Consider the following 11,846-nt stretch of genomic DNA (forward strand, 5'->3'; position numbering starts at 1 on the left):
AGGAGCTTAGGGTTGTCGGTATTTGCAGGTTGTGAATTGTGTTTTGTGTTGTGTATTTTGAGAGTACTTTCAGATATGAATGTCTTTTGAATTTCAGACTTGCAGTATTGAGCATATGAATTATTTTATGAATTCTAGAGATCTATTTTTAGCAAATGTAGTTTCATAGGAGTATAAAAGTGCAGACAATGTGATTCTCAGAGAAGAAACTGCAAGTTGATAAGAAACTGCAAGTTTCAGTGGCAGAGCATTTATATTAACACGGCCTTTTCAAACAGGGATAACATCATGTTGGAAGTTTTATTCATGGTCGAATATGGAACTACCAGCCAGTTAACATCATGCTGATCAACATTCATGCATAGCACATCTTCATATGATGCACAGTAAAAAAGATACGCTATTTTCAAAATACCCACACAATGTCGAGTGTGCAAAACACAGAGAAAACGAGGGACGAAGTTTTGGCAAGTGTTGGACGTGGTGTGCGTAGATGACAATGGGGACCCACATGTCAATAATGGCAGAGGCAAAAAAATTGGAGATATTTTCCCTGCATCAGGTGGAATCGAACCCGGGCGGAACAAGGGTCGGGTGGTGTCACTTGGCCACTAGGCTAGTTCAGTAGTTTTGGTAAAAATAAAACACTGCCTCTGGTGGTCTGATCTTGTCCTGCGCCTTTGTGCACTCGCCGTGGCGCCGCTGTCTGCCGTTGTGAACATGCTGAAAAAATTAGAGGAATCTGGAGAGGACTGTACGTGGAGAGGCGGACAGTCGGGACCCACCAGGTCTATGGCCATACGCAAGCAAGTGCCTCATTGAAAAAATACTTCCTCCTAATGCTATACTGATGTTGGGGCCCACGGGTTTGTCAACATAGTTACATTTTTTTGGTGCTTCAACGTAGTGACTAAAGGAGATAAATTTACAATGAAGCGGGGGAGCTGGTAGGTATCATTTATTATCACTGGGGCAGCAAGTATCAGCTGGGTTGTGGGCTGCCCCATCTAGGCTTTCTTTTTTAACGTGCGTAGCCCACGACATGCCGGTTTGTATTTTCTTGAGGGACGTCATGTATCGACCGGCCTATGACCTCCCATCCGAGGTTTTATTTTTCCTGAAACATCGGCAGCCCAACTTATGTATTTTTTTGAAGAAAACCCAGAGGTCTGTTCTATTTTTCTATATAAGAATAGGAACGCCTGGTCCAACTTATGTTTCCCTTCTAACTATATTATATATATTCAAATTATTTTATATATTATTGTTATTGTCATCATATACTTAACAGATACTTACATATATAAGAAAAAAAATATCCCACGTCTTATTAACTTATAAAAATAATTTCTTAACAATAAAATCCTGGATTTTTTTTACATTAAGGCAACGAAAATCCTGGTGATTGTGTACAAAAGCTTGGTAAGATTTAAGGACCAATGTAATAATAAATCACTTATTATTTAAATATATGTATAACAAATTGCTCAGCCCCTATTTATTTTTTGATAACATTGCTGCGCCCAACCTAACATTATAATTAGAATCAGCCCAGCAAAATCGCGTATTTCGAGAAAGTGGAAATGGCCTGTAATTTTTTAGGAAAAAAATAAATGGGCGGCATGGACTATACATTATTTTTTTACCCAGCCCAGCAAATGGACTGTAATTCTAAAAAAAAGAGATCAAATTGACTGTAAATTCTGAAAAATGGGTTGAATATATGCCACATTGTTGGAGGGTGAAATGTGGGCCAATAGGTCGAAGCCAACGCAAGTCGTTGTCAACTTAGTCAACAAATGATTCTGACATCGTTAGCCATTGGATTTACATCCAACTCCTGGCATCCATCTTCAATCTCTCGTCTTCTTCCTCCAGCGCCGCCAGGACCACCTGCTCCTGCCTCCAGCTGCTAGCAGCTCTGCTTAGCACGCTTCATTGTGAAGCACTACCCCACCGCCGGCTAGGCCATCCCTCCACCCCTCCACACCTCCTGTTCTTCTCCAGCGACCACACCGCACCAGAACCAGTTAACCCTCGTACACCTCTTCGTCTGTGACTCCACTCCCGCGTCTTCCCATCTCTGGCTCGTTGCGGTCCGGGGCCTCACCGTCGTCCACCACCTTGGATGCGCTCGGCACGTCATGGTCAACACACAAAAAATGAATAATCCCCCCTGCTAGCTGGGAACCACCATAGTGGGAGGCTGACTTGTGGGCCTACTAAGTTGACGAGGACGAAGGGCTTTGTCAACTTGATCAATATGAACGATTCTAGCTCCAGTGACCGTACGATGTCCATCCAACGGCCGTAATGCTTCTTCGACCTCTGGTCTTCTTGCTCCAGCCGCCCAAACCAGCTTTGGTCGTGCCGCGTGCTCCTGCCTCCCGTGGTCGGCTGTGCTACCGCGGAGGTCTCACCGCCCCTACTACTCCCACCACTGGGCAGGCCATCCCTCTACTCACCCACACCCCCTGTTATTCTGCGGCGACGACAGCCTCACATCATAGCCGAACCAGTGAACCCTCGTACTCCTCTCCGCGTGGGAATCCATTGTCGCATCTTCCCCGGCTCCGCATCATCCCCTTACCAGGCCTCGCCGTTGTCCACCGCCCTGGTGCTCTCGGCGCGGCGTGGTCGACATGGTCAACGAACGACTTCCATCGGAAGAGTACTGTATGTGGAGAGGCTGACAGCTGGGTCCATGGCGCAACAAGGAAGTGCAACCTTATTACACGCATAATAATGATTCCTCCACCTGACAGCAGGGACCCACCGGACGGGCCACTGTATTTCGCGAAAAAAACATTCCCCCTGACTGCTGGGACCGACCAGCTACATCTTCGCACGCAAGGAAGTGCGTCCATATTACGGGAAAAAAATGATTCGCCCCTTACTGCTGGGACCCACCAGCTACATCTTCGCACGCAAGGAAGTGCCTCCTTATCCTCCCTGACATTCGGGACGCACCTGGTCGAAACGTACGTAGCGTTGTCATTCTGGTCGCGAATGTGTACGTACATACTGGTCGATCGGTCTGTGTACAGGCTGCAGCAATGAACCGTGGCTGAGTAAGGAAGGGCACGTGTCGTAGTAGAGGCGCGGACGTAGCATGTACACATATGTACAACCAGGGTGCAAGAAATTAAATACGACCATGTACGTACATACGGGCGAGGTCTCGAACGCCTACTCGCGCATACGTATGGCCAGGGCTCGTGTAGATGGCTGGGTCGGAACGGAGAAACTGCGTCGTCATGTTCATCGGGAGCCAACCGGCTTGGACAGAACAGCCGATCAAAACGCGGCCTGGCGTACCGCAGAACGGAGGAAACGGCCTTGTGTTCGACCGGCCACGGTCGAACGGGATCCTGTTCATCGGGAGGGGTCCGGCGTACCGCAAAACGGAGGAAACGGACTTGTCTTGGACCTCCTACGATCGACACGGGGTCCTCTCGATCGGGAGGGGTGTGGCGTACCGCAAAACGGAGGAAACGGACTTGTGTTGGAGCGCTACGGTCGAAACGGGGGTCCTGTTCATCGGCAGGTGTGTGGCGTACCGCAAAACGGGACTCCACGGGCTACTGTTCATCTCCACCATCGACTGCCTCCACGGGCCACTGTTCATCCACCGTCGACCTCCTCCAGCCTCCACCTACGACTGTTCATCCACGGCGTCTCCCATCGTGCCTCCACCAGCCACTGTTCATCCACGGGCTCCTGTTCATCCAGCCTCCACTGGCTACTATTCAACCAGCCCTCTCCACGGGGTCCTGTTCAACCACCCCTCCACATGCTACTATTCTTCCAGCCCTCCACCGGCTACTGTTCAACCAGCCCTCCACGGGGTCCTGTTCATCCAGCCCTCCACGGGGTCCTGTTCATCCACCCCCAACTGGCTCGATCGGGGTCCTGTTCATCCAGCGGCAACGGCCTCTACTACCACGGGGTCCTGTTCATCCAACCCCCACCGAGAACTGTTCATCCAACCCCCCAACAACGCTCACTATTCATCAAGAGGCAGCAGGTTCGATCGGCTTTAGTTAGCAGCAGTAGCGAAGGAATCGCTCGATCGGGTTCAGTTAATAGCCAGATCGATCGATCGCTCGGGTTCCGTAACGCATAGCCTGCAGTGCAATCGCTCCGGTTCAGTAGGCGAATGCCTCGCTCGGGTTCAGTTAGAGCCCAACGCCTCGCACCCACGCACATACATGTATGAGAGAAACGCGCATCGATCGGCCCCCGACCACCCACCGTAACCGGGAACTCCCCGATATTTTCCTCGCCCTCGCTTCTACCACGGTTTTTTCCATCATGGATGGCCCAAAGAATGTCATGCAGCTGCGTCTCCGGCCCGGCCAGGACGAAAAACCCATTTTCTGTCATGAATTTTTGTCATAGAAGTAGGAGCCCACCACATCTATGATGATACCGGGTTTTGTCACAATTATCGTCATAGAAGTGTCATAAGCATGACCGGAAAAAAAATTCGGCCCAAAATGTCACGGATGTGTCTTTTTGTTGTAGTGCTCGGAGCAGCAAACCTTATTGTTGATGGCAGTTTATGCATTTTGGTATACATGGAAAAAATTACAAGTAAACACCAATTTTTTTTCATTATGTTAAGATGATTTATTTATATTGACTTAAATATGTACACATATATGACTACTATTCAATAAAGCAGTTGCAATGTATGAACAAAATTATATACGGACTTGACCTCTAGCTTTAGTAGAATATATACTATTCTATAACACCTTTGCACTTTAAGGTCATTTGCAGTGTACTGCATTAGCATATCAAGAGAACTGCAACACTGAGCTATGGAACCTTTTTTTGTTTGTGTGTTCGAGTTCTGATCTAACTAGTGTTGACACCTGGTATGGTACTGAATAAAAATAGGTAGAACTATCTAATCTTAATTGCTGACAAATCTGAAAAACAACACAGATCTTTGTGTTGAAGATAGTACTGAAGAAACTGATGGAAATATACATTCAAATGTGGATTTACAACCTAGATTGGTCAAAAATTATGAGGGAAAAGACATACCCATTTTTCCTGCAGGTCAGCGGATGTGAGGCGATGCAGAAATGGTGCCCGAAACCCCCTATTGGGTATCAGCATGCACATGATCTGGGTGCGCCACTTAGACTCGGTGAGCTCCAGACCATCGTCATACATGCATGCCTCCGCTATCGGCACCATCCTTGCCAAGAACCCGCATGAACAGTCCATGGCAGGTTTAGTGGAAATTCATAGAACAGTTAGGGATGGGCGGAACCCTAGATCTACGATTTGAAGAAGAGGAGGAAGGGGGAGGAGTTGTGTGAGTCCGGAGCATGAATGGATCGGTTTTATGCAGCCAATTGAGCAACGAAAGTGGGTGTTAGGTGGTGAAAGGATTCTGATTCAGTTTGCCAAAATGCATTTGAGAAGCAACAACACTGCTTACTTGAGTCAGGCAAACTGCAGTTTTTATCTGAACAAACTGCAGAATGCGTGGATTGTGTTAGTGTTTTTATTTTTCTAGTCATTGTTTTATTTTATAGGGGCCATGGTTTTTTGTAGTATGTGAGAATGTTTTTTATATCAGTGGTCTCTCTCTCGTGTTGGGCCTGTTGGGGAGCAAAGACGCATTCGGCCCAAGTAGGTCTGCCGGCACGACTGCTTTGCGGTGTGCTATGTGTGTGGGCTAATGTTTAGTCCCACCTCGCCCGCCGAGAGTGCCCGCGACCGGTTTATAAGCCCTGGTGAGGCAACCCCGCCGAACTCCTCTGGTTACTTATTGGGCGCTTATACACGGTGCTTGCTGCACTTTCCTCACTAACCTGTGGGCCCTTGTGTGCCCTGCCCCATGCATCGTGGCTCAGAACGGACTCGCCTGTGTTCATAAGCAGCGCGTACCTAGTACGACACTGGCTGGGGCCTGGTTGCACTTGGGTGGTCAATTTTTCTGTATCTTTCCTCTTACGCATCTTCTAATATGGGGCGTGCACTGCTTTGTTAGATCGTTGTGCACTGCATACATCAGAATTCTGTACTGCATGTGCCCACATTTCGCACTACATATGCAGGAGCATTTTGCACTGCATGCATCCTATTTGTGCACCGCATCTTCGTCCATTTGTGCACTGCTCGAATCACATACTTTATGTGCACTGCAGTATGTTCTAATATTGAACTCTAGTTTTGTAATTGAAATGAACTTCTTCATAACATAAGCAAAGTTCATCATTACAAGCCATTATGTATGACAAGCAAACTAAGTTTAGCAAAAGTAAGCAATCACAAGCAAACTAACTTTACATAAGCAAACAACAGAAAGCAAATATGATGATAAATATAAAATGACACGAGCAATGTTGGAGATACTTCCTTGGCTGGCACCGTCTGCTTCTTCAGCACATGTAGTCTCCCCAGCTCCTGCCATGCTTCTTGGGGGGGCTCCTCCTTCTCCAGCTTTGCGTGGCGAAGCCCGTCCTGGGTGAGGGTGATGCGGTTCCATATCTTGTACGCTGTGTACATGTCCTTTGCCGCGTACTTGATGTGGCTCATGGACAGGGGCAGGGAGTCCCAGCGCTTGTGTTCTTCGTTGGTGATCTTCTTCTTCATGTCGTTGTAGTAGTCGTCGACGAGCATGCCAGCGATGTCTGCAAGGGAGTCCAACTCCTTTGTGGCCTCCGGAACTCTCCATTCCATCTGGATGTCGATGAAGTTGGCGACCTCTAGTTTGACGCGCTCGAGCCTAGTTTTGTCGTCGTCGATGGAGAAGCCAGCAAATGTGTACCTGGGGTCGGCGAGGAAGTTGTCGAAGACGGTGCACCTTTCAGCGGCGCCCAGTTGGAAGAGCAACACAGGTTGAGTCTTGTCAACAGAGAGTTGGACGAGGTGGGGTCTCTGCGTCCCCTCAGGCTCGTTTGTGTACTCTAGATCAATTCCGACGATCTTGTGGCACTGGAACCTGAGATGGCACTCATACTGCTTGAGGGAGGTTGCCATCTGCTTCTTGTCGTTGGTGTGGATCACGTGCAACTTGGTGTTGTCGTAGGCCTGCACCTCCCTGTACTCGTCGACGAACCCCATTGTCGGCAGAAGGGCTTGGTGTCTTTTGTGGAGATTGGTGAGAGGGAGAGATTTGGTGGTAGTGCAATGGCGACTTGTGTTGTTGTGGATGATAAATCCTTGGTGGGGGTCTGGATTTAAGGGCGGAGATGGCCGCAACGGATGAACTGCACGATCTCGCTGACGATGTGGTTGTGTAGGTCATGGGTTGGGTTGCATTTGTGATCGTGGGTTTGTGGCGATGCAACCGCTTGGATTGGGCGGTTGTCTCTAAAGTGGTTTTTTAACATGGTTTTATTTTATTTTCATCAGTAACTTTTGTTAACCACCATGTGGTAAACGTGTTGCTTATGGTACCGTACTTCTCCGTCTAAAACAATGCACTACATTGTCGAGAGCTGCGGACTGCACCTGTTGCTTGTACTTACTGCAGCCCCTGGCACGGGTGGGGGGTGGGGGGTTGCCCCCCCCCCCAATTTTTTTATTGTGACACTTATTTGAAGGCAAACTTTTTTCGGACGCGTTATCTTAACATGCGCGTTGTTTTTTCGACTTTAACTATTTTTATGAACTATATGTATTTCTTTGTTTGACCGCCCGAACTTCAATTTCCAGCATAGCGAGCTGCATCTGGTACGAACTTCTTTGTTTCGAACTGGCCCACCTAATTTAGCCGGGCCGTTTTGGGCCAGCTGGTTTATGCAACCCTTCCCACATGCCCCTCTCACGTGGCCCTCTCAGGCGCTCCCACTGCTCCGTTCATAGGGAGAGACCGAAAAAAACCTCTCCCCTCTCTTCTAGTGCTGCCCGAAACATCTCCCCCTTGTGCAAACCGCCTAGCCTGTGGAACCACCATCCTCCACAGCTCTAGATTCCTGCATTCCTCCCCCTCCGCTCCCCACCCCTTCCCCTCAGATCTCGCCTCTGCCCCCACCGCTGTCGTTCATCCCCCTCGATTATGGTCTGCTTCGCGTGCCCTCGGTCGTGATCGCCCCCCATCTAGTTTTCTGATTCCCGTAGCGGCTGCGTTTTTTTCTCATGTATTTTTTTCCGTGAGCAGGCGATTTGTTCTTGATTTGAAGTCGGTACTTGTGTGGGCTCTGTAGGCAGAGCAAGGTGCATCTAGGGTTTCATCAGATTTCATCGATTTTGTTGCTGATATTTCTCACTCTGTCCTTGCATTGCACGCAAACGCCATGTCTTCGCCAAGCAGAGTAGATGGAGGAGTTCAAGGTATGTGGACTGCCTGCTTGGCCTTGTTTATTTTCTGTCTTATTTATCAAGTTTTCTAGTTCGTCCTGCGGATTTGTTTATGCTGTGTTAGTTCTCAGCCTTGCTGGCATTATTTTCGTGTGATGTTTCTAATTTCTGTTTCTGGTTTTATTGAATCCAATAGGTGATTTTGATGGCACTGGTCATAATGATACTGTTTATGATACGCCAATTGGCACTCGTTGTCCTGGTGGTAAGGATCATGGTGGTGAGGCAGGCCATGAAGTGAATTCACCAATTGAATCTTCTCCTATAAGTGTGGCCCCTCCTTTGGGTATGTTGTTTGTTCTTTTTCTTATTTTAGTTTGCCAAATTGGTTGTATCACACTGTCTCTTGTAAATTTCATATGTGTCATGTGAGTTTTGAACTACATTGTTCTCATATATACTTTATATTTTTTATGTGCATGCTTTGTTTATTGTGTATGTTGTGTTGTTGCCTTGCTGAAGTTAGTCAGGCATTTTTTGGAAACAGACATGTAGTTAGTGTATGCAGCACTGCATTTATATGTATATGTGAACTCCACTATATGTATCTGTGAACTGCGTTGTCGTTTTATTCAGGTTGTGTATGCAGATGGGTGAACTCCATTACATTGATTTGTGAACTGTGTTAGCGCCGAGCCCTAGCTTGCTCTTTGCGCCGGTGCCCAGCTCCCTCCCGCTCTCTCCTGCATGAATGTAGGTAGCAGAAAGAGGAGACACAGGAAACAGTGGTGGTTTTCCGGCGCACATACGCCTGCCGCAACGACGACCTTTCCCTCAAGCAACAACTCGAGCCACCACACACACACAAACACACCTGGATACTACATCTCTCCTCAGGCAACATTCCACGGCATTCCACTCTGGCCCCTTATTAGGCAAGACCTGTGGGTAAGCCACTAAGACCACCTAGCACTCACGCACACACACAGGCAACTACCTGATCCTATTTCTACTACCACTAATTCACGACCTACATGCACGCACACCACACCAGCCATCCACACATGACCTGGCCAAACACATGGGCTAGCTAACTGATACGTCCATTTTGCATCATGCTTTTATATTGATATTTATTGCATTATGTCTTATTACACATTATGTCACAATACTTATGCATAATCTCTCTTATTTTACAAGGTTTACATAAGGAGGGAGAATGCCGGCAGCTGGAATTCTGGGCTGGAAAAGGAGCAAATATTAGAGACCTATTCTACACAACTCCAAAAGTCCTGAAACTCCATGAAAGTAATTTTTGGAAATAATAAAAAATATTGAGCGGAAGAAATACGTCAGGGGGCCTCCACCTGGCCACGAGGGTAGGGGGCGCCCCCCTGCCTCGTGGGCCCCCTGTTGGCCCTCCGGTGCCCATCTTCTGCTATATGAAGTCTTTCGTCCGAAGAAAAATCAGAAGCAACCTTTCGGGATGAGACTCCGCCGCCACGAGGCGGAACCTTGGCGGAACCAACCTAGGGCTCCGGCAGAGCTGTTCTGCCGGGGACACTTCCCTCCGGGAGGGGGAAATCATCACCATCGTCATCACCAACGCTCCTCTCATAGGGAGAGGGCAATCTCCATCAACATCTTTACCAGCACCATCTCCTCTCAAACCCTAGTTCATCTCCTGTATCCAATTCTTGTCTCCAAGTCTGGGATTGGTACCTCTAGGTTGCTAGTAGTGTTGATTACTCCTTGTAGTTGATGCTAGTTGGTTTATTTGGTGGAAGATCATATGTTCAGATCCTTTATGCATATTAATACTCCTCTGATTATGAACATGAATATGCTTTGTGAGTAGTTACGTTTGTTCCTGAGGACATGGGAGAAGTCTTGCTATTAGTAGTCGTGTGAATTTGGTATTCGTTCGATATTTTGATGAGATGTATGTGTCTATCCTCTAGTGGTGTTATGTGAACATCGACTACATAACACTTCACCATTATTTGGGCCTAGAGGAAGGCATTGGGAAGTAATAAGTAGATGATGGGTTGCTAGAGTGACAGAAGCTTAAACCCTAGTTTATGCGTTGCTTCGTAAGGGGCTGATTTGGATCCATATGTTTCATGCTATGGTTAGGTTTACCTTAATAATTTTGTTGTAGTTGCGGATGCTTGCAATAGAGGTTAATCATAAGTGGGATGCTTGTTCAAGTAAGGACAGCACCCAAGCACCGGTCCACCCACATATCAAATTATCAAAGTACCGAATGCGAATCATATGAACGTGATGAAAACTAGCTTGATGATAATTCCCATGTGTCCTCGGGAGCACTTTCCTTTATATAAGAGTTTTTCCAGGCTTGTCCTTTGCTACAAAAAGGATTGGGCCACCTTGCTGCACTTTATTTACTTTTTTTACTTGTTGCTCGTTACAAATTATCCTATCACAAAACTATCGGTTACCTATAATTTCAGTGCTTGTAGAGAATACCTTGTTGAAAAGCGCTTATCATTTCCTTCTGCTCCTCGTTGGGTTCGACACTCTTACTTATCGAAAGGACCATGATAGATCCCCTATACTTGTGGGTCATCAAGACTCTTTTCTGGCGCCATTGCCGAGGAGTGAAGCGCCTTTGGTAGGTGGAATTTGGTAAGGAAAAATTTATAGTGTGCTGAAATTTACTGTCACTTGTTACTATGGAAAGTAATCCTCTGAGGGGCTTGTTCGGGGTATCTTCACCCCGACCAGTAGAGCAAAGAGTTGCTACTCAACCTACTGAACCTACTGAAAATGAAAAATGTCCACTTTGAGATTCCTTCGGGTATGTTAGAAAAACTGCTAGCTAATCCTTATGCAGGAGATGGAACAATGCATCCTGATGAGCACCTAATATATGTGAATGAAGTTTCTGGATTATTTAAGCTTGCCGGTATACCCGGTGATGTTATTAAGAAGAAGGTCTTCCCTTTATCTTGAAGGGAGATGCATTGACATGGTATAGGCTATGTGATGATACAAGATCATGGAACTACAAACGACTGAAATTGGAATTTCATCAGAAATTTTATCCTATGCATCTTGTCATCATGATCGTAATTATATATATAATTTTTGGCCTCACGAAGGAGAAAGCATCGCTCAAGCTTGGGGGAGGCTTGAATCAATGTTATATTCATGCCCCAATCATGAGCTCTCAAGAGAAATAATTATTCAGAATTTTTATGCTCGGCTTTCTGATAACAATCGCACCATGCTCGATACTTCTTGTGCTGGCTCTTTTATGATGAAGACTTGGGATTTATTGGGTAGAATTAAACGCAACTCTGAAGATTGGGATCTCGACGAAGGTAAGGAGTCAGGTATGACACCTTAGTTTTATTGTGTTAAATCTTTTATGGATACCGATGTTTTCCGTAAATTTAGCACTAAATATGGACTTGACTCTGAGATAGTAGCTTCTTTCTGTGAATCTTTTGCTGCTCGTATTGATCTCCCTAAGGAGAATTTGTTTAAATATCATCCTCCCATAGAAGTAAAAGTAGCTGCACCTATTAAAGTTGAAGAAAAGACTATCACTT

The 11,846-nt window shown here is 46.6% G+C and overlaps 1 protein-coding gene across 1 annotated transcript; it reads right to left on the reverse strand.

Annotated features, from left to right (window-relative positions):
* Positions 1-6,291: 6,291 nt before the first annotated feature.
* Positions 6,292-7,089, reverse strand: LOC141041028 (uncharacterized). Its single transcript, XM_073507139.1, has one exon. It carries the CDS (start codon positions 7,087-7,089, stop codon positions 6,292-6,294), a length of 798 nt encoding a protein of 265 aa, XP_073363240.1.
* Positions 7,090-11,846: the final 4,757 nt, after the last annotated feature.

Source organism: Aegilops tauschii, chromosome 2, assembly GCF_002575655.3.
Source record: "Aegilops tauschii subsp. strangulata cultivar AL8/78 chromosome 2, Aet v6.0, whole genome shotgun sequence".
Taxonomy (NCBI): domain Eukaryota; kingdom Viridiplantae; phylum Streptophyta; class Magnoliopsida; order Poales; family Poaceae; genus Aegilops; species Aegilops tauschii.